General features: G+C 37.6%; 1 protein-coding gene across 7 annotated transcripts in view; it reads right to left on the bottom strand.

Annotated features, from left to right (window-relative positions):
* abcc9 (ATP-binding cassette, sub-family C (CFTR/MRP), member 9) overlaps nt 1-24,303 on the bottom strand; it is a 61,330-nt gene that overhangs the window by 23,420 nt on the left and 13,607 nt on the right. For 4 of the 7 annotated variants that reach the window (XM_049474229.1, XM_007229731.4, XM_007229727.4 and 1 more), the window contains exons 10-23: nt 23,505-23,660; nt 22,257-22,391; nt 21,944-22,106; nt 21,810-21,850; nt 21,577-21,719; nt 21,288-21,396; nt 18,008-18,106; nt 14,299-14,371; nt 12,896-13,001; nt 4,016-4,051; nt 2,955-2,990; nt 1,817-1,918; nt 669-753; nt 384-464 (exon numbers count right to left, since the gene is read on the bottom strand). In XM_049474229.1, the coding sequence (XP_049330186.1) occupies nt 384-464; nt 669-753; nt 1,817-1,918; nt 2,955-2,990; nt 4,016-4,051; nt 12,896-13,001; nt 14,299-14,371; nt 18,008-18,106; nt 21,288-21,396; nt 21,577-21,719; nt 21,810-21,850; nt 21,944-22,106; nt 22,257-22,391; nt 23,505-23,660 (1,365 nt within the window). The remainder of the gene's footprint in view (nt 1-383; nt 465-668; nt 754-1,816; nt 1,919-2,954; nt 2,991-4,015; nt 4,052-12,895; nt 13,002-14,298; nt 14,372-18,007; nt 18,107-21,287; nt 21,397-21,576; nt 21,720-21,809; nt 21,851-21,943; nt 22,107-22,256; nt 22,392-23,504; nt 23,661-24,303) is intronic. The other 3 variants (XM_022671264.2, XM_022671263.2, XM_049474230.1) reach the window with 2 other exon arrangements.

Here is a 24,303-nt window from a genome sequence, read left to right on the forward strand (position 1 = left end):
AGTGGATTTCAGCTGCAGCATCAGGCCTCAGTTCAAGTTTTAGTAATGGTTCTGTGCAACAGTCTTTCAACAATAACATTGCTTTTTTTAGAGGAGATGTGTTTTATGTTGTTTACTTCCTTGACACCCATTGTGCATGTAATTTTACATGACTCAAAATTTATTATCTGGGCGTAACTAAGATTGAATTAAAAGTCTATAATCATCTCTGGGCGGACTGGGGAGACAGCAGGAGTGAGGACCACCCCTTCATTCATTCTGCTGTTCAAATGTTCATCTTTCTGCTTATTATTATCTCACTCTGTTGGCATGTCTGTCACCTTACAACTCATATTTATAATAGTCTTCAGATTTTATTAGTGAGCTTGTAATACATCTCTTACCAGGAAAACAATGTTGGTGTTCTGGTATAGAGCTCTGGCCACACAGATCCTCTGTCTCTGGCCTCCGCTAAGATTTATTCCCTGAAACACATCACACATACACAAACATGTTACTAATCAAATGAGTCAGTATCCACTCTGTATGACTGATATGGTAGTATTTTCTGGGTTTTCATTAATAGCCCATTATGTGCTTAACAGCTAAGTTTAGGGCTTTGGTCTAATCTGTAGGGCAATAAGATGAACATTAAACTGAAGTGAAGTGAGAGAGTTCCTGTCTCTTACCCTTTCTCCAATTTCAGTCTGGTCTCCAAAAGGAAGAAGGTCGATATCTGGCTGCAGAGAGCAAGCGTCAATTACAGCCTTGTATCTGTAGGATCACGGCAGGAACAAGTAATTCAGACATGAAAGTTTACAAGCAGTAAAAGAAGTGATATTTAAAAATAATACATTTTAGCAGCATCTGACAGGATCCTTGCTATATGAACATTTAAAGATTTCAACATACAGTGTCCTCCAAAAGGATAAACTTTTTATTTCTGCTGTAAACTGGAAATATTTGGGTAAAAAAAGTAAAAAAGATAACACCTTCTAAACTTTTTTTTCTTTTGAGCAAAAGTATTATAACAGAAAATATTTAATATTAAATTTAAATGAATAAGACATAATATTTAGTTGCAAGTATTTTGCTTGCAATAATTGCATCACGCCTTTGACCCACTGACATCACTAACCTTCTGCATGTTTCGTTTGTGATATTTTTATAGGCAGTGTGTTTTGGATTATTATCTTTTTTTGAGATATATTTAAAACCTTCCTTTTCGGTTTGTCTTGCATGGCCATCTTTAGAAATGCCCTCATAGTCACTCAACTGAAACAGCACTGTGTTTCCAAAGATACCAAAAGTTTGGTGTTTCCTTAGATTGTTTGTGGGGGTTTTGAGGTGCATTAATAAATATATTGGATCAATAATCTGTAGTAGAAACTATTGTCTTTTATTCTTCAGCCCCGCAGAGCAACAGAGGATTTGACAAAGTGATTTCCTAATGAAATACAATCCTTTTTTATTTATATTTATTTGTTCATTTACAGCACTGGTTTCTAAAACTCACCTGGCTTCTCTAGTTCTTCTGTAGCACACTGCATTGTAAAGTTGTGCAATGAATCTTGTTTAAAGACTATATTTGTATACTCAATGCTACCCAGTGGAACACGCTACCACCCTTTCTGAGTAGTCTCTGAGCAGTTATGTGGGAGTTTATACAAGTGGTTGTCTTGGAAACAGCAGATCTCATCTTCCCTCACACTGTTATTTAAGCCATCAATTTCAATAGGGCAATCCGAATATTATGTCAATTTTGTTAATTTTGTATCCACCTACATTAACATGGCTTAAAGTGGGACCGATCTGTACAGTTTAGAGGACTGCTCACCTCTGCTTGCTGAAAGGACTTCCAAATGTGATGTTGTCCTCTACTGTAGCATTCAGCAGCCATGACTTCTGAGCTGCATAGGCCACGGAGTACCTGTTCTTACTGATAAAGAAAAAGAGCTAAGTCTGGGATGGCACTATTAGATTTATATACAAGTCATTGTGACCAAAACACACCAAGCAACAAGTTAATAATGATCTAAAAGGGAGAAAATGCAGCCACAGTACTGTCACATTAATGATCACCATGCATCCAGCTTGGGAACCACAAAATGATACACACAATCAGGTTGAAACCATGAAACTATGTTGGGAAAACAAAAGCATTTTGAATTCTGTAGATATGAAGTATCTGTAGATACATATTTCAAAGTTACAAAGTTATAATTAATTATTACAATTTAGTTTTCTTTAGGCTTTTTAACATTCTATATGCCACAAGTGTATCTCTTTAATTTAATTTTAACTTTAATTAACTGCAGGATATCCCAGGTTTATAAAGATAAAAAAGGTCTTAGTTTTTCCAGTACACTTACAATGGCATTTCATATCACAGAATTAAGCTGATTTAAAAGAAAAAATATATATTTAACTTAAATAATAAACATTAAAAAAATAGGTGCATGTTTACAGTGTTTTACTATATAGTTTGTTAAACACTGACATATAATTTAAGTGTATGTTCACATGTTGTAGAAGGATGTTTACCTGAAAGAACTCTGTTCAAGCAACTGTTAAACTGCAGCAATACCAATAAATTAAATTAAATTCTCAGATAATCTGAACATTTCTAATAGCAAAATTTAATCAGTGTCAGTTTCTCTCAAAAAAATTAATGCAGAAATCTACTGGACATTCTTCTTTATAAGAGTGATTTGGTGATTTCTGCATCAAAGACTCCCAACATTTTAAGCACACTCTCACACATCCCACACTCGGGAGAAGCTGCGGGAGGCAGATTATGCTGAGAGGATTAACTCATAAAAAAACCAAGTAAACTTCTTCAAGAATAAAAAGGGAATGAAAGAATGAATTAATAAATGGATGGATGGACAAATTAATGGATAAACAGGGAGATGGGTAGATGGATGGATAGATAAACCACTACACTTCTGTTGTAGAAGTCGGCAAATAAGTACCTCTGTTCGTCGTGGGAAAAATCAGAGTCATACTCGCTGCCGACAGGGGTCAAAACATCATTTTATGAATAAGTTATGAATAAGAGAATAACATACATACAAAGATTACTTTCACACAACCTCACTGTGTCATGCAGGGACAACCTCCTCCTGTTATTAAACTGACCTATTCAGGCTCAGCCCACAAATATATACTTTCATAACAACTGCAATTGCTAGAACAGTCAAGCTTTAGAGAACACTGGAAAAAAGTAAACTAGAAATATGTACTATAAATCTCATTCACACATTATTTTCATACTATATTTATTTATAATGTTGAATAATATTCAAATATTCAGTTTTCATAGAATATAGGACCTTTTTTGTAAAAAATGTGCTCTGCCTAGACCACTATGATGGTCTCAATGTTTGTTGGAATTGTGGTTGAAATAGCTTATCTGGGACTTTATTGTGCACTAGACTAATTCTATAATTATTTTATTTTATTTTATTAGTTCATTCCTTTTACTTGGGTGTTTTGGTTTGACTTGACTTTCAATCTGGTGTTATTGTAAAAAATGCATTGTGGTTATTGTTTATTATATAGACTGGATGTATATATCACCATTGAAAATCAGAAATAAACTAAAAAAAAAAAAAAAAAACAGTTTCTCCAGTAGTAGCTAAATTTTGTTGCCCGGAAAACATTATATATATTTGTCACCTGATAAATGAATAACATAAACTAGGTACCGGATGGAAACGTTAAATAATGTAAATAAGGTGCCATATTTTTATAGAGAACTACCACCTTTACGACCTTTAAAGAACCCTTACTGAAATTGCAAGTCATAATGTCCGATCAATTGGTTACTTACAAATTTCGAGTGTTCTGTAAAGCTTGCCAACTGATCTCTCTCACTGGACAGACTGTTTTTACAGTAAGAGTATAAATGCCCACAAGTACAGAATACCAAGCAATAGCTACATTCAAGCTTTTAAAATACACAGGAATATGTGTGTATATGCATTTGTGTGTGTGTGTGTGTGTGTGTGTGTAAACACCCTTCATGAAATACCTTAAATAGTCGGGGAGCATCTCACTATCAGCCAGTCTGATTGAGGGTAGTGCACGAGGTGGACACACAGAGAGAGACAGAACACATGCGTGACCGGGGTTAGCTCACAGCCCACTTGGACACAGTGCACTCTGTGAGGACACTGACACTCTCTCCACTTCATTTTGCTAATAAATGACCCTAATAATACTTTAGCTTTAACTGGAAAGTGTTGTCAGTGTCCTGAGAGAAAAAAAAAAACATAGACTAACATCCAAAGAAGTATTTGCAAGGACAGCAGAGCCTGACAAACAAAAATACTGACCAAGGCATGACTTACATCCAAATATGATTCAAATAACAAAACTACCACTCTACTATCTACTACATCTTAAAGCTCTAATCGGTACCACTTTAAAATAAGACTATCTTTATAAAGGGTTTATAAATGGTTTACAATTCGTTTATTAATGGTTACTAATTAGGTTGTAAATGCCTTAAAAATGATTAATAATCAGTTATAACACATACGTATAAAGGGCAACAATGACCTGTTGTTTGTAAAATAGTGAACCCACAGCCATCTATATTGTTGCACTTCTATGTGTGTGTTATAACTGATTATTAATGATTTTTATTTTAATTTTTATCTTATTTTAAAGTGGCACCCTCCAATCAGTAATTAAAGAAATTACAGTATGAAAATCTCAAACTGAAGTAATGGTGAGTGCTTCGCACACCAGTAATTGTACTTGATTCAAATGAATGTATTAGTTCCACATTAATAAAATATATTTCAAAATTAAGCTATCAAAAGTTGAGTAAACTCTCATACACTACTGAGGTGTGGAGTTAGACACCATTTGGTAGATCACTAAGCTCTGGTTGACTAGCATGACCAAAATCAAATGCAACTTTCACAACAAATGTTTAATCCAGGATAGAACAGAAATAACATATTTTAGTGGTAGACGTAAAGTGGTTAACTTGTTGTGTCTAAATAGTGATTTCTGTTGACTTAAAAAACACTAAATTACTCTTTGAGAAAGTATGTGATTTTCTGACACTCATTATTTTGAGAAAATATGAGTAGCCTTTTTTTGGCTGGTGGATTAATAGTCATGTTAGGCAAAAATGTAAAAATGAGTTCAAAAAATTGTCTGCTGGCCTTTGAGCCTGAGCAATGCTGCCGTATTTGGAAGTAGCAACATGCTGCAGCGCACTTTTAGTGGCCTCCCAGAGGAATTTGTAATAATGTGAACAAAAGAAGATATGCAATACAGGGACTTTAAAGAAAGTGTCCCGAAGTAGCAGCAGCTGGCATCGAGATCCGCACTGGAGGTGGCGGGATCAGGACTGAAGATGAAGGCTCTTGTAGGGACAATGACAACAGGGCATGACCTCAGAGACACTAAGCACTAACAAAAGAAAGTGTATGCAGGTGTAGAAGAGGTAGGAGAAGCCAGCAGAATTGTGGGATTCAGACAAGCTTCAAGGAAGCTTGGAGAAGATTTTACAATGTAACAATTTAACTTTTGGCAAGCTGAGTTCCATCAAATATAGGAAACAGTTGATGTAGCTGTTTCTTATTTCCTACCAAACACTTCTAACCTCCACACCTGGGGTATGAGTGAGTCACCTTTCTGTACTCTTTGTTGTTTATAAAGGCTGAAGAGAAGCCCCATTATCAACCTTGTATTCAAACTAGCATCCTCGATACAGCTTCAGAATAGCAACTGAGTGTGGATCTGGGCAAACAGCTGAACAGCTTTCCAGGATCACATAATTACAACTACACTACCCAGATATGGACGTCTTTTCTGGCAGCAGCAAGCAAGTAATCTGGTGGGAGGTAACAATCCCCTGGGAGGAGCACATGGAGGAAGCTAATGAGTGGAAGTGTGCCTAGTACCAGGAGCTGGGGAAGAAGCAGCAGAATCTTGTCTGTTTAGCCCACTGTGAATCTAATGTATAGAAGTGGGTTGCTCTGCAAAGCTCCGATGAGGCTTGGAATCTCAGGGGCTGCGACTTTGTATAAACAGGAGAATCTGTGGCTAGCTGCTGCTGGGATGCAAGCTGGGTTATTTAGGAGAAGGGGTCTGATTTTGAATGAAACCCCCATGGCCTCCAAGACAGCAATAAAGATTCACCCTAAAGGGTCTGATATATTTATCCCTTACTTCTAAACGATGTTAGTGCTTAGTAATAGAATTCTGCCCATAACAAATTATACTTTAACTCTTTCACCCTCTCCTATTCCCCCAATTGTGGCTCCATCATGTCTGCTACAAAAGTTGAGGTGTCAATCTTCCACTATCTCTGACCATTCATCTCTGCAGGGACCCACATCGTTTCTATGCTAATTTGAGACCCCCATTAAAGTGACCACCCTGCAGTGTTCAAAGCAGGATCCAATGTATATAATGCCCCCTCAAAATATCCCTAGTTAGATTGGTTTTGATCGACTGTGAGCTGTACCCATACTCTCTGTGTGTGTCAATAAACTCAAGTCAACTCTGAAGCCGTCTCCTGACTCCTGAATCGGACACCTGGTTCCTGAAGGCCGAATTTCTAACAACTTGGTGCCGTGACCCGGATGGCCTACTGAAACCTACTTGGTGAGTAAACGCCATTTCGAACTGAAGAGAAATTATGGCTGGATAAAATAGGAGTCAGTAAATGTTATCCTCTCTGAACTGAGAGATGCTTGTTTGTTACTGCTAGAAGATCAGAATTAGTAACTGTTATCCTCTCTGAACTGAGAGATGCTTGTTTGTTACTGCTAGAAGATCAGAATTAGTAACTGTTATTCTCTCTGAACTGAGAGATGTTTTGTTTGTTACTGCTAGAAGATCAGAATTAGTAACTGTTATTCTCTCTGAACTGAGAGATGTTTTGTTTGTTACTGCTAGAAGATCAGAATTAGTAACTGTTATTCTCTCTGAACTGAGAGATGTTTTGTTTGTTACTGCTAGAAGATCAGAATTAGTAACTGTTATCCTCTCTGAACTGAGAGATGTTTTGTTTTGTTACAACTGTAAACTTAGGATTTGTTACTGGGATCCTCTCTAACAAAGAGAAACGTTTTACTTAGTTAGTGTTGAAACTTACTGCTGTAGTCCTCTGTGAAGTACAGTTTGTTGGTATCTGCTGGTAGTGTCTTTGTTTTGCTATTGTTTCAGAAAGCTTGGTTTTGTTCTCTTGTTTTCTCACCATGTCTGCTAAAGGCCAAAACATTCAGAATCTCGCTAAACCTCTTAACTATAAAAGCAGCACCTTAGTTAAGGGAGGGACTGAAATGCCACAATGGTCTGATTCTGATTTTGAAAGTGTAATCAGTGACATTGGGAAGAAACATATTTGTGAGCAAAAGTTAACTCAGTACTTTTCATCCAAAGGTTTCTCTGCTGATAGAGAATGGACTCTTGCTGAGTGTAAAACAGCTTTAGGTTACAGCCTCAAGCACAACTCAGTTAAGGAATGTCTTTTTGTTATTAAGCATTACTGGGAATGCAAGTTGAAATCTATGGATGAAAAGTTAAAAGAAGCAGAAGGAAAGGTCTTAGAGCTAACTAGCGAGTGTAGAAGGCATAAAACTGCTACCAAACATGCCCAGAGCACATGCAAGCAACTGTAGCAAACATTGACAGTAGTTGAACAGCAACATGCCAAACTTAAGTCAAAGTCAGGGCCTCAGTGTTCTCTGACTGTTGCCCCTACTCCAGGTCAGCCGTGTTACAAAGAGGATGGAAATCCTCAAGTAACAGTCAGGCTGTATCCTGAATTGTCTGAGAGTGACCTCTCTGATGGGTCAGAATCTGTGTCATCAGATAAAGATTCTGACCATGCTACTGGTAAAACACATTTTCCAATCTGTGTTAAAATGAGACCTGTAACTGTTGTATCCTCTGAGGTACGTAATAGGATAAATGCAGGTGGTGAAACCAGACTAGAAATTGGGCACATTCCTTGCAAAGATGCAGCAACTTTGGACACAAAGAGTTTAAACCTCCAAGGGAAATGGGGCTCGACTTCATTGACCTCATTCATAAGAAAAGGAATTTGTACTCACTACATCCCAATGATGCAGTAGCCATTGCTAGTCAAGTTCTTAACATCACAGATGGTAGAGAACTTGCTAAAAAGGTGTCAAATGCTTTGGGTGACAAAGGCCAGAACCTTGACAAAGGGTGGGAAGCTTTTGAGGACTGGATTAAATGTAAATGTCGTAAAACAACTGATTGGGGGCAGATTACCAACTGCAGACATAGAAAGGGAGAGTCTGCAGCAGACTTCTGTGAGAGGTTTGAAAGAGTTTTTCTGCGTCATTCAGGTATCAGCCAATACAATGCTGATAACATCAACAATACAACTGATGGTCCCCATTTTAGACAGCTGGTTGAGTCACTACAAACAGATCTTAGACAAGCTCTGGTGACTTCTGTTCCAAACTGGAGGAATACTAAGTGGGTTGATCTTAAGAATGAACTGGACCGTTTGGATGTGGATCTTGAACCAAACCATGTTCCTGCATCCATACACATCCTCACAAACAATCGATCAAACTTGGGTTCCAATCAACAATTTTCTAATCAGAAAAAAGAGTGCCACTACTGCCATAGAATTGGTCACTTTTCTCAAGTTTGTCGTAAAAAGCAGGCAGATAGACGCAAAATGGGTGCTAGTTCTAGAGACAGCACAATGGGAAATTCTTTTGGTGGGTTTTCACGGGGAAGCCCATCTGGGATTTCACAAGAACAGATACCACTGATAGTCAAGACTTTACAGGGTGTCACAGGGCAGTTATCTTTGATATTCAGTGCTCTACAGGGAGTCACAGGGATTTCAACAGTTTCTCCTGCTTTGGCTTAAGTTAATTTGTCCTGCTACTTAAACTCATATTTGTGCTTTTTGTTTTTAAGAACTGGATTTTGATGGTTTCAAATCTCAGAGCAGAATCTTAAGATTCTTATGAACATAAGTTGAATTTACCATCCAGGTTGAGCTTACCATAAGCTAAGTAGCATGTTAATAATATATTTAAGTGCACTTTTTAACTATTTTGTTTTGTTTTCTTACTAGCAAGGGACTTGAGACCAGTCCTGATTAAGTTATGTTGTGTTGCACAATTTTAGAGATAATGCACCAAACAAAGTTTTTGCAGACTTTAGGTGATGTAGTTATTGCATTTAGATAAAATGAACCACTATACGATCAATTTAAAATTGTTATACACTGAATAAACCACTATACGATCAATTATACAATTTAAGTTTTATATTCTTTTCAGCTACAACCTGTAGTTTGAGTTCCTGATCTGTGGAACTCTGAATATGGTTTAACTAAAGTATTAAGTGATCCAGATGGATTCTGGATCAAAGGGGAAGCTAACACTAGCTTTAAAAGCACAATTTGGTCACAGTAGGGTAATACAAATAGTTTTCTCACCTGTGGTGAGAAGAAAACTCGGACAACTAACGAGATTAGAGCAAATGTCTTGTTATTTCTGGTCAATGGGTCATGGTGAGGAAACATGAAACAATCTATTTAGATGAGAATGTCTCATTGAGTTTTGTTAGTTTCTGCTTGTACCCCAGAACTGAGATCTAGGGTCAGTAAAAGAAGAGGTGGGTAATTGTTCAGAGTCCCAAGGAAGAACCATGATTTCTATTTTCATGGGGGTTACCCTTTGGGATGAAGATTTCAACACACTGTACATTATCATAGCAGCCTCTTCTGAGGGACAGACAGTGGGGATAAGCAGATAAACTACAAAAAAAATACATAATCAACATCAATGAACAATTTACTGCTCAGTGTTTCCTCTGTTACAGATCTGTTGGAGCCAGACAGTGCTCCAGCCAATCCAGCATGGCGAGAACAATTTGTGACGTGTCGGATGCAAGCCTGAACAGTTGAAAAGACAATTGAGGTTCAAAGTGGACTTCCCAGATGGCTTGCCTTTCACTGACATTGAAGCAATCGCCATGGACATCCACACACACACACACACACAATGTGGCTGCTCACAAGCTGAAGTTGTGATGTAAGAAGAGACATCACCACATGGAAGCAAGCCTCTGGGAAAACCATGGACAACTACTGAAACTTTCTTCATTATTCTTCAGGAACATTTTAAGACCAAGTAACAGCCATAAACAGCTCCAATACTTGGTTACATCAACTTTTCTGACATTTATGGTACAATTACAGTTGTATAGTTACAGCCCTTTAATTGTTTATACATATGACAATTTATTGTACATATGTTTTTAATTTTTAGTAATAATGTAGTTGTGTGATTCTCCATTTGGGAGAATCAAAGGGGGAATTAATAAAATTCTGCCCATAACAAATTATACTTTAACTCTTTCACCCTCTCCTATTCCCCCAATTGTGGCTCCATCATGTCTGCTACAAAAGTTGAGGTGTCAATCTTCCACTATCTCTGACCATTCATCTCTGCAGGGACCCACATCGTTTCTATGCTAATTTGAGACCCCCATTAAAGTGACCACCCTGCAGTGTTCAAAGCAGGATCCAATGTATATAATGCCCCCTCAAAATATCCCTAGTTAGATTGGTTTTGATCGACTGTGAGCTGTACCCATACTCTCTGTGTGTGTCAATAAACTCAAGTCAACTCTGAAGCCGTCTCCTGACTCCTGAATCGGACACCTGGTTCCTGAAGGCCGAATTTCTAACATTAGAATAAGAATTCCATAAGCTTTTTCCAGTTATCAAACAACACAGTTAGTATTTACCATCAGTTTTAGTAAATCCAACAGCTGCTTACAGTGTCGGGCGATTAAGGACCAAAAAAAAAACTGATTTTCGATTATAATTTCCCCCCTACTAAAAATCAAACTACAGATGACAAAGAAATGGATCAAAACTAGGTTTAGATGCTTTGGATTAAGTCAACTCATTGAGTGAATCAATGATTCAAAACGTTGTTTACAAGCCAATATAGTATGTGGTGACCTTGTGTACACACAGCACACACTAACGGACGCTGGATTATACTTTAGAACATGGGTTTGTGACTAAAAATTGAGAAATAATGCACTAAACGAGTAACAGAAGAAACATTAAATGAATCATTATTATTTTTCACAATTAATCCTCACTAGAGAGTGATGACACTGCAGTTTTTAGAAACAGAGGGGCTCAGTCCTCAGAGGAATGTTTAGAAAATATGCGCGTGTTGATCTGTGGGAGGCGTCAGTAACCAAGGTAAGACAGAAAAACATTTCGGCTATGATTAGCATTTTCAGATATTTTAGAATAAAAAGAAAATGTCTTTATTTTAAAGCACGATTACTCCTTTTTTAAATCAAATTAAAACTGCAATTCAAATTAATCGAATTAATTGTGAAAATCGCCCAACCCTAATTGCTTATATAATATATTTTTAATAATATATTATCAATATTTATTCTTTGAGAGTAAAGCTCATGTAATCACTTGTAAATGTTAGTACATTTTCCCTTGCAGAATTTGTTTCAATTACAAGCTATCCATGAGTTTTGGAGTTTTGCAACAAAGCAGAAAAACTGAGATGTCCAAAAGTGGCCCGGCTCCATATCAGCACCGCATAAATGCCTTTCCCACTACCATGCTAGTGTCACTCCTGTGGCACCACCCAGGTCAGCTGTGGACTAATTGGGGTCTTTTACTATTGATGGATGGGATAAAGGAGCACTGCTAATTTGTGCGTCAACAGATGGGTTACAGTCAATAATTGTTAACATTTAATATGATTATCCTAGTGCAGGGGTGTCAAACCTGTCTACTAAGCTCTAAGAGGCTATTCAGTCTGATCACGACCTGTACTGACATTTTCAGTGGCCTGAGGAGCAGCTGCTTTTTTTTTTTTTTCTCATACAGATCACATTAATGCGCGATCATCACATTTACTGCATGTGGCCAGTGATTTGGACCACTATTTCAAGCCTCTCCAATTCAAGTCTCTCCCAAATATCTGATTGTAGATGCTCACTGTTCCTGTTCTGAAACACTGGCCAGTCAAGGATTATTTGTAACATTTATATGTTAGATTTTGTTAGCTGTCCCTATATGGTAGGTGTTTCTAATAAAAAGCAAACTTCGTATATATTTTATTCATGTGGAAATTATTTAACTTCATTGTGTCATTAGAGCAGTGTTTTTTTAGTTAGATGATGTCATTTACCAGCTTGTGTTGTGCTAGCTTCAGTAATTCCTGATTAGAGCTTTGTAAAGTACTCCTCAAAAGCAATGAGAACATTCTCAATAATCCAGACATTAAACAAATAAATGATTAAAGTGATTCATCTAAGTGAAAAAAAAAACACTACAAGCTACAATCTTAATGTCACACTGTTGGACTTGGCAAATGCTAATCAGAGACCATCCTCAGAATGGACTGAAAGATGGAGAAACAAGCATTTTTACATTCTTACCAGTGACAGGAGACAAAAGAGAGTGTAGATACTGTTAGTACTGATAAACAGTCAACAAGTCCAACTGATTCAGGAGGACTGAAATGGAGCGCTTAAGTTAGGCTGACTGTACAGCTAAAACTACAAAGACATGCACTTACACACACACACACACACATACACACACATGCAGAGCAGTGCTTACAGGCAAAAAGAAGCAAAAACACTTACTATACCCAGATTATAGTCTTCATCAGCGCAATGGGCAAGATGGAGCACACGTACACACACACTCACATATACACACATAAGCACACACTTCAGTATGTACACAGTGGTACATACAGCAAATTAGTGGTAAGATGAAATGGGTCTTGCCACATAGAACACCTTTGATTAGCATTAGATGCACCAGTAGGCAAACTCCTAATCTGCTAGGGTTAAACATTCTTAGTTCAAATATAAAAACATCTCTTACTTGCTCCAGTAGACTTTTCCACTGAGGGTCTGCATCTCTCCCAGCATGGCTAACAACAGTGAGGACTTCCCACAACCCACCTGGCCCACGATCATGGTTAGCTGACCTGTGGAGCGCAGGCATTTTGCAGAGAATTTCAAGTGGAGTTATACAGTATTACACCTCAGTCATAGGTGAGTGTGCCACACTTAGGACAAAAAAATGTAATGGAATGTTAATGATGTAATGATACACAAACCTCAAAATCCATTTTGATGATATATGATGGAATAAAGATGCAATACAACAGAAATAAGGAGTGCATCTGCATAACAGTTTACACCAGCACACTTAACCAACATAACCCTTGTGTTTGATTGTTAATGTGTTTATATACGGTGTGTCTGCATTCCCCTTTACAGCATCTGTTGCATTCAGTGCCCCTAAAATGTAAAAGCTCTTATATTATATAATCAGTCCTTAAAGCATTTATTCATAGTACAAACCTTACCTCTCCCTGTCTACTTCTCTCTAATAGGATGCAGTAAGATGACTAGTAATTGTTTCACAGTGGTTTCCATAAAGAACATACTCGTTCAGACCCAGTTTTGATTAACAGCTACATTTAATACTAAATTTATCTGGCCAGTGACAGAAAGGGTAAATGCGTCAGAGTTGATTCTGGCTTATCATATGTATTGGACAGCTGCTTTGCTTAAAAAAATAGTAGGACATAGTAAGTGGTTAAAAACTTTACATATTTATATCGACCTATAACAGTTATGCAGTGAATCACTCAGGAACTGTCTAAATTAAAAGTCTATGACTGGCTGCTCAGTACAAATTATTGAGAGGGATCATTTTGCTCCTTCCCTTTCCACCTACAAATAATAAATAAGTTAATTAAACAAGTTATCCAAAATTGTGAATTTACTGAATTTATTAAGACAGCTTTGTAAAGGGCTCAGGCCATGAGAACCACAATAAATAAGTCAAGGGGGACTTGGTGAAGAGCTGGGGGAAGGGGCTGTTAGGGGGAGGGAGCCCTCCTTACAACAGAGCAGAAGGAAAAATCTTTAGGGGAATCAACATTCAGCAAGAGCCCATCTGCTTCTGGCAATTTCTTAAGCCCAACTTCAGAAATGGACTATTATGGTTAACACACTTACGATATCGGTCAGAACAAACTGTCCAGAGCTACAGTCCTCAAAAACTGGTCAGCATGGTCAAATCCAGATGCACAGGACTGTTCCTTATTCATAAACAGGACTGCGCAGAGCTGGCCAAGGGGGAGTTGTGTTTAATAGAATAGCTGGGATGTTTTTAAAGGCAGTAGCGTAGGGGTCACGGCCCTGAAGGAGAGCAGTGAGACAGAGAAAAAAGCACACCGCTGGTAGACAAGAACAGTTAATGGGTCAAATTACCTGTGGGGATACGGATGTTGATGTCTGACAATGTTGACAAGTTGCTTCCCCATGTAAAGTAGCCATTGTTTACCTGAAGAAAGAGAAAATTACAAAGTATGAGTTCATTACTAGAGTCAATACCTTACCTACTGTAAAATCATTGTAAATCATGCAACAACAATTATGACATATACTTCAAATATTTGTTTTAATAAATATATAAAAAAAAATGTTGCACCCAAAATAAAGTGTTGGTTTACAATGCTATTCAAAGGGATGGTAAATGTTACCAGGAAAAAATAAGTGATAAAAACTTGAGCAATTGTTATTGAGATATACATACAGAACAGTGTGTAACACAACATGCCAAGAGAACAACAGTAGGCCTTGGCAGAGACAACCAACCATTCTGTGTGTGTCATTGTGTGGGGTAGAATTTTGTACGATGCCAGATCACCTTTGGTCTTCATTACAGACAGTCCTACATTATGTTAATTGTATATCCTGCAACCTGTGGCCCTGCTCATGTAACTGCTACCTGCCTACTCTCCCTATTTTTTTGTGTATTTATCTTAATATCTATTTGTTCTATTCTATTTTATTGTGTTTATTTATTTCGTCATCTATTTTATCTATATTTATCTATTTTAACAACAGCTCTTGGGTGTAAACTGGACTGTGAGATTCAATTTCGTTCCACCTCATGTACCACATGTGATGCGAATGACAATAAAGTCTCCTTGAATCCTTTACTGAGTGCACACTCCAGTGCACTGTTTCAATAGAACAATGCTCATCCACATACTGCTGCCATTTCAAGTGCTTACGCTATCCACACTTCTCCCCTACCACAAAATCTGCAGGACCTGATCAGGAAACTTGACCAGATGTCTAGTATGTTTCTTTACACATGTTACAGACTAATTCTATACGTGTAGCTTTAATGAATACACATTTACTGTTTCTGGTAACTCTCACTTGCCTTCTGAATAGCATTACAATCCAACACTTTCTACTCAGTAAAACTACTTTTTTATAATGAGTGTATTTAATCTTTAATCATAAGTGTGGTAATACAAAAGGAGTTCAGTTTGAACATGCTAATGTTGCAAAGCAACTTAGAATTGTTACCTCAGACTATACTGCAGTCATTTAATTACATTGTCAAATAATAATGATAGTATCATAAGGCAGCCGTGTTTAATTGAGAAACCCTTGCCTTGAACGTCACATCTCTGTGTTATATCTCTGTTTTCCCACACTAGGACATAGTCGCAAATGGCCCTCTTACCCCAACAAAGACACAATGTAGGTCATAAAATAACTGCTCCTGTACTCACACAGTGCATAATTTGTCTGACAAAAAGTGAGCTTAGCTTCAGCCATCTGTTAATTCCCTGCAGGACAGGTAGAGCACTATCTGTGCGTAGAAGCCAAAATTCATGAAGTACACTACATGTTGAGAAAGGAGTTATTTGAGATGCCTTAGTTTATACTGGGATTATACTAAAGTTGGAAGATATTAAAGTAATGTGTTCTTTATGTTTTACATTACAGTTTTACAGTGAATCATTTAGGAAGTATCAAACTTATGTACAACTTATTGAAAGGTGTAGCCACTTCTAAAACTTCCATGGTCTGAAATCTAGTATCATATGTAACAAATTGGTTTGGATGGTCAGAAACAAGCCAATAACCATCAAGACACAGAGCTGCAATTAATTGGAAGTTACTAGTCACTGTTTACAGTCAAGCTTTACTTCACCATGGACTAAGCAGCTACTGTCTAAGAAACAAGCCACTGCTCCAAAATCAACTAAAGTCTGCAGCTGGTTTAAAAGACTGAAGACTCAACATGGTTTTCTGGTTTAAAGGATGGTAGACTATCTATTTATCTGCTTTATAGGATGGTAGACACTTCCTATCTCTATGGCTTAAAGGATGGAATACTCTCTCTGTTTCTCTAGTTTAAAGGATGGAAGATTATCTGTTTATCTGGTTTATAGGATGGTAGACTCTTCCTATCTCTATGGCTTAAATGATGGAATACTCTCTCTGTTTCTCTAGTTTAAAGGATGGAAGATTATCTGTTTATCTGGTTTATATGATGGTAGACTCTTCCTATCTCTATGGCTTAAAGGATGGAATACTCTCTCTGTTTCTCTGGTTTAAAGGACGGTCGACCATTTTTTTATTTTTCCGATTTAAAGGACATAGATTCTAACTGTTTCTCTGGTTTTAATGACTGCAAACTCAAACTGAACCACACAGACAAAAGACGTAAAACAGGATAGGACTGTTTGACCACAATGTCCAAAGTTATGTAAGGTGAGGAATTTAACTCTAAGAACATTTTGCCAACTGTTGGTGGTGGTATTACGCTGTTAGGGCTGTTTTGCTGCCAACGGCACTGGTACTCTTTAAAAATGAACAAAATAATGATGAGGGAGGGCTACCTCAGGCACAACTGGGTTCTTCCAGCAGGACAATGACCCCATACAAAAGTCTATGGTGGCTGTGCAATGTAGACATTTATGTTAATAAAGAGTGCAACCACAACATTACGGCATAGCAGACTTAACAGTTAAATAGACGAATGCCACAGTTTAACCTAAAAGGATCTCAAATCCCTGCAGGCGAACCACCTCACAGCCTCCAGCTCACGTCTAGCAGGACGGTTATTCTTGCTCTGGGAACGAATGTTTATTTATGACAACGATAACGCTCCAATCCATCACAGAGCCGAGCAAGGGCCAGATCTGAGCTAGGCTAAAGAGTTCACTGGGAAAAGGGCAAAGTGAACAATCAAAAGCAGCTGGGAGCGCTGCTTGAAAAAGGGAGGAAAAGAGGAAGAGAGAGAGAGAGAGAGGAGAGCGTTTGAGAACAGAGGAGTGAAATGTCAGGGCAGATTAAAAGTGTAACTATAACCAAGTGAGCGGATGTGACATGGCTGAGTGTGGGAGACTGGCGAGCACTCGTGAGCGTGTTGTGTGCATTTGTTGCTGTTGGGTTCATTAGTTAAGAGGCTCGAGCTGTCCACTGGGAGGGTTAAAGGAAGTGGACCCTACAGGGACCCAGAGCCAGAAGAACAACAAAATAAAACAAACCATAAAACAAATGACCATCCAATTTTGTTATTGTCATTTTTTTGGTCTTCTCATGAGAATTCTAGACATCTTTCTGGCTGGGGGTTAAGAAGACAGCAGAACTAAAACTAACTTTACTTAAAGCAGTGCTATTACTAGTACTAAAGTTCCATAGAAGCCCAGAGTCATTTACAGTATGTAGTTTGATACAGTACTATAATGTAATAGCATGTATAATTTAAAGTGAAAGAAATTATAGTGATGCCATGCATTTCTTTAAGTCATCTTTGCTTCAATGAGCCGTAATTGAACATGAATTCATATCACTGCTGATCTGTGACTGCTAAAGGTTAAAGAAATGTTTCAAATGGAAAAGGTTGCACAACACCTTCCTGTGTCACGTGAATGTGTGAATGTGAACGTCCTCACGCACTGTGTGAGCAAACTAACCCGTCGGATGTGACACGTACGTGGGTCGAAGGTTAAAAGCAATTGCGATGAGAACAAGCAGACCCTTTTAATTCAGTGGCAGGATGTGCTCTGTGTGAATGTGTGTGTGAGCATGTGTGTGTGTGTGTGTGTGTGTGAACAGCCTGGGAATCAGAGCTGATGCGGTCGTGTGGAGGATGGTGACCCCTGACCTTGACGGCTACATCCTCGGTCTCAGTGGGGCGCAGCTGCCTGCGCAGGGGCTGCTCGTAGTTGTCCATCTGATAGCGCAGTGGCTGCTTCCTATTTCTCTGCACAAACATAACAAGAGAGACAGAAAAGAGTGATGGAGCATGAAACCTGGGTTAAAAATATTACCAAAAACTTTTAAAGCTGAATTATCAAAATTGTTTTGTGAAGAACACAAGTTCTTCTTTCAAAAGAAAAGCTAAACATATTGTGATGAGGTTTTTAGCCAGTTTACTCAGCCTTTAAAAACTCTTAATACATGATGATATACTTAATCGTGTAAATCATGAAAAAAAAATTGTGTTGAGGTACATTAAGAAACAGCAAATGCAATTGCACTGCAAATGTAAACTGTCCTATGTTAGTCTTATGCTCACTCTATGTATTTTTGAGGTCTCTGCTACATTTTCCATAATCAAAATGTAAAATCACACAGTCCATTAATTCAACAAGGTTTGATTGGGTGTGACAGTTTAATTTTTTAACTTTTGTTTAAGTAGGGGGTGGTCTGAATCTTCTAGCCTTTTAGCTATTCCTCCTTTTTTTCCTGTGGCCTCTTTCTCCCTCTACTTTCTCCCTCCTTTTTCTCCCTCCTCTTCTACCTCATCTCCCCTTCACTCTGGCCCATCTCCTCTTCTGAGAGAGGGAATGTGACAGAGTTTCCTCTCCCAGGGAACAGCTGAGGACATACTATCTACGGCCTAGAGGCACTCCTCCTTAGCACGTTAATGGATTCTCACTCAGCTCAGGAATGATACCCTAATAGAAGCTCTGCTTACAGTTTGGGCTGGACACCATGACTAAAAATCTCATGTTTCTTTATCGCAAATAACACAGACTTTCCCAAAATAGTTAAGCACAGTTAATTCATGGGGGAAATACTTTTTCACTTTGGGGCTAGATATGGGCTGCTTTTTTCCCTTAATATATGAAATCATCAGTTAAAACCTTTTTGTATTTACTCAGTTCATCTCTGTCTGATATTAAGGTTTGTTTGATAATCTGAAAAATGGGAGTATGATAAAGAAAGCAACAACTTGTAATCTGTAAAGGGCACCACAGTATATAAAACATATTTCTATTCATTTACAGTGCGTTCACATGCACTCAATAATCACATCATAAAAATAATATAACTGGATTTTTGCTTTTATCTGATTATTTAAGTGATCACCTAAACAGCAAACTCATATTCCTGAGAATGAATTAAAGGCCTAGAAATGCAATTTAGAAATTCCCTAAAAAAGTGCTGAATTTAATCTCAATAATCAGACACTCGTTTGTTCTTTAAATATTATCTCTGTTTTTCCAGCAATATAGACACAGCTGTAAAATCAGCGTGGTGTTTTATTAGAAATAGGGGTGGGCAATATTATATTGTACACAATATATCGTGACACAGAAATATCATGATATTGAAAATCCATATCGTGATAATAGGGCTCTTCTGTCTTAAAAGTAGTCTATTATTTACAGCAAATGCTTTTGTGATTATTCTCTGCTTACAAAGTAAAAAAATCTGATGATGGCCTGCCTTGTGTAAACCTACAGAGACTTGGCATTAATTTGGCATTAACTGATTACCCAAGTGTATGTAAATGCAGTGATTAGATTACTGATGAAATCTGATTTTGTGCAGATATCAGATTTTTCAATGCATGTGTGGCAAATAGTGATTATTGAATTTGTATTATTTGTTTACATCAATGCATACAATTTCCTTTCCTAAAGCTTTAAAACAAAAACAAAAAAGTAAGCAACATATTACATGTTGAACAGTATGCTGAACCCTTTTTATCAGAAAATGTAGTCACTTTGATGTGAAGACAAAATGTCTGAAAGACGCACAGAATGCACAGATCCACAGAAAGGCACAGCTAGAAGTATAGGACACTCTAGAGCAGACACAGATAAGCCTATGACCATAACTTCACCACAACCAATGCCATGTATCAGTTAGTTTGGTTTAATGCATAAGAGCAAAAGGCATTGTTCATTATTTTTAGCTTAGTTATTTTGTATTGAGTTACACAGGACAACTAATTCCATTAATTCTACAATGCCTTGCAGCTGGAGTGGATATTATATTGTGTTGTTTGTAACAAAATGTAGGTCAGTGTTTTTCCCACATACAGTGTGTATGTCAGCATTTACTATGTGTGTCACTATTGTACTTACTGGACTAGAAATAAATAGACCCCAAATAAATCCACCATAAAATGATTGACTGTTAGATTACACTTTAATAAAAGAGTATTTATAATAGAAAGTATGTTTGGGAATCTTGTAACAGCCATATGTATACATTATATGTCCAGAATATACATTATATACCATACATTATAGGTGTATATTTGTTCCATATTCCAAATGATCTTGCTTTTGCTGAAATAAATATCTCTTCTGTCTAGGGAATGCTTTCTACTATAATGCTTTCTACTAGAAATACTAAAAAAGTATGGCAATTTTTTATTCAGTGACAAACGCATTAGAGTGCACAAGATATTGTATCTTGGGGATTTACATCCCTCTGCCCAAGCCTGGCATCAGGTATTGTGCCAATAGGTAAGAAGTAGGCAAATGCCATTCTAGGGAACCAGATTCCCGCACAGTTTCGGGCTTTTCATGTTTAAGCACACCTGATTTACCTCACCTGTTATTTACATCGTTAGGTTTGTCTGTTAAAGAAGGACATCTGCCTTCCCTTTTCAATAGGTTCATATTTATCTGCTCCAGAGAGTCCTATTCTATGCATACTTCCTACATGAACAAGACAAGCTGTGTACAGGCATTTGTACATCTTTGTCAGCAATAGGTGCAGCTTAAAGAAACTGAGTGTATTAATTAAATAGGGGCTTATGCACATTTAGACACACATTTATGCTAAATAAGATAAGATGGATAGAACAGAAATATCACAACTAAAGTGAACAATTAGATTTTCAGAATGTTTCAGAGACCTGACGACATGAAAGGGAGCTTCAAACTAAGACAAAAAATCAGGCACCAATAACAGGAAAACTGTAATAAAGAATTGAATCGACTGTCCCAAAGCTGTGCAAAGTGAACAGGAAAAGTAATCAAAACCTGAACTTGAACTTCTAGATAAGACAGCAATGCGTGTAAGCTCAACACTGTCTTAATAGTCAAAATGACTGCCATGACCTTTCAAGTAGTAATGGAATCCTAGGCTTTCAAATTTTAAGAGATGATGCATGTGTATGTGTGTATGTGTGTACATACAGCCCCTGGGTGTTTCTTGCAGGACTCTAGAGACACAGGCATATCTCCATTTCTCCAGCTGTCATCGCCAATCTCTTCGCTCTGCAGGAACTCGCCAAGCTTTTGGACACTGCAAGGAACATGCCAAAGACCATTAATACATAACTTAACTATATATATATCTTACACACACACACACACACACACACACACACAAACACACACAAACAAGTATATAATGTACACTGAGTTCATCTTCAGTTAAAGACAGACATTTGTCCTTAGCTCAAACTTTATAAGATGTAATCACCTGATCAAAGCTTTGACCGCAAATCTGACCACAGTGGACAGCAGGAAGAGCGGTGTCACTAGGATGTGGAAGAGTGCCAAAGAGGCAAATGCCTCAGCTGGGCTCAGTCTGGACTGACTAATGTATGCATGCGTAACAAACGTCTAAAAGGAAAGTGCATTCACAATTATTAGAACATCACAGTGATTTGTGTACTAAGAGCACAGACAAGATAATTAATGTGATTGGCTTACCGCTAACACAGCCGCAATGGGGATGGCAGCATTCATAAATACTAGAGACAGGAACAAGCATGGTATAAGATGAGAGCCACTATAATATTGACAGCTTTACGCTATTCTATATAGCATAATTAAAGTCTGCTTACTGGACATGGAGGTGTAGAAGGCAAAGGTCCTGAGACAGGTTAGCTCTTTGCTTCTGGTTTCCAGCACACTGTCACAAAATATATTCTCCCATGCATAGAGCTTCAACAGCTTTATGCCTTTCAGGATTTCTGTGGTCTTTTTCAGACGGTCTGTTGAGTAGTCCTGACAGACAAGGCATTCAGATAATTGTGAATTAAGCAATAATAATTCATGTTTATCACTGATTATATGTAAAACAATAAAAAAACTATTAGAACCAAACTAAGATTGAAAAAAAAACTGCACACTCCAAGCAAACACTGCAAGACTTACCAACGAGCTTTTCTGTGTGTCGGCCAGTTTGGTGGCGATGAGGTACTGAATAGGGGCCAACAGCACGATGACTAACGCACCTATCAGTGCACTGAACCCCAACAAATAATACAGCAGGATCACACCCATTATGATCTAAGAGAGGATGAGAGATCATTATTAGTCTACACAGAATCTTTTGAAAAAGCCTAGACATATACAGTTAGGTCCAGCAATAACTCAACAGTGACAATCTTCACGATTTGGGCTCTGCATGCCACCACACTGGACTTGACATTAAACAAATGAGATAAGCCTTTCAGGTTTAATTTAAGGAGTTAAACTAACAGAAAGTATACTGTGGCACAATGAAAAGACATTTTCTGTGGTATTTTTTGGGATGGCAAGAGCTATTCATGGCTGCTCCACATCATAACAGGTCCTAAAGGATCTGCTGCTAACGTCTTGGTGACAGATATCACAGGAGGTTGTGTGGAGTTCATGCCTCAGCAGGTCAGGTGCAATAACTTGCATCTCAAGTGGTCAGATCGTAAACAGTCAGTCAGGTGCTTAGACATTTAACCCTGGATTTTTGGTTGTTTAAACTGATCCCTCATAAAATCCTAACTGAGATGGATTATATTTTAAACAAAAAAATAATTGTGGTCTTGATTAGATCACAACATGTTTTGATGTGTAAATGGGGTCTCAGTGACTTTCCAGTCAAAAATTTTATTTTTTTGTGAATAAAATCATTTATTCTCATTTATTCTCATTTCTTTGTCACTGATTTGCCGCTTTCTGTTTTTTTTTTTACGCAAAATGACACAATTTCATTGAACCTTTTAAACCCTGTGCCTCACAGATGTCTGTTAACTGATGTAACACAATTGGATGAAAAAGATGCAGTTAGAAAAGATGCAGTTGGCTGGCCTCCAATGTCTGGAGGGAAGCACATGCTAGCCTTCTCCCTCACAGCTCTGGTAGCATCATGCGATATGGGAAGTCCTAGCTAGTGGGTGGGAATTGGCAGTCATGAAAATTGGAGAAAAATGAAGGGAAAAATAAGGGAGGAGTGCATTCTGTGACTTCATCTTCACATATACAAGCATTTGGCCTCAAAGACTGACGGACACTAGTGTGTAATATTTTAATATAATATATTGTTTAGCAATTGTTCTCCAAAATATGTTTTAAATGCTTTTGTTGCTTCAACTAACAGTATTATTAACCTACAAAGGGCTATACAGATTACAGCACTTCACTTACCTGCACAGGCATTGCCCACAAGTTCGGGCACAGGAAAAGGAACCACATCAACTGGTTGGTCTCGATGGCAACCAGATTGTTGATCTGGCCCAAAGTCATTTCTCCCATGGACATGTTGGAAGTGGACAGGCGCAAAATCTTATTGTAAATCATTGCCTGGAAAAGTGTAAACATACCACAGTAACAAGAGTTGTTTACTGCTTTTGCTGGACTTAATCATGACAAAATCTTTATACAAGACTATGTGCTCATCAATTAAAGGCTTAGAAACTGGTGCTATATATAGAGTGCTTTAAGATGAGCTGATTTACAAAGTTTTAATACATCACTTAAAGGAACAGTATAATTCACATGAATTATGACCTGTCCCTGATGCAGTCAATTAGCCAAAACATGCTTGGTGTCAAAAAAGTGTTCCTAAAATGTGAAATCGGAGACCCAAGGATAATGATATAAACAAATATAGTGCTTAGGCTGTCACAAAAACAAATCTCTGAAAAAACACAAACAAAAACATTTCTTAACTAGCTTAAAACACATCCTGCATACCGTCTTTTGGCCACAACTGCCTCGACATATAACCATTTAGTTAATGATATGAAAGAAGAAATTAGTTTTTTTTTATTTTACATAAACATCTGAGCCTGTATTTACAGACATAAGGTTGGTGAAATTTTAATGGTGCTTTTCTACTACATGGTGCTTACAATACTCAACTCAATTCCTTTCAGCTTTTTGGCTTTTCCATTAGGAACATTTGGAACTAGGTACCTGAAACCAGGCATTTTCAGTAACTGTT

This window comes from Astyanax mexicanus, chromosome 2, assembly GCF_023375975.1.
Source record: "Astyanax mexicanus isolate ESR-SI-001 chromosome 2, AstMex3_surface, whole genome shotgun sequence".
Lineage (NCBI taxonomy): Eukaryota > Metazoa > Chordata > Actinopteri > Characiformes > Acestrorhamphidae > Astyanax > Astyanax mexicanus.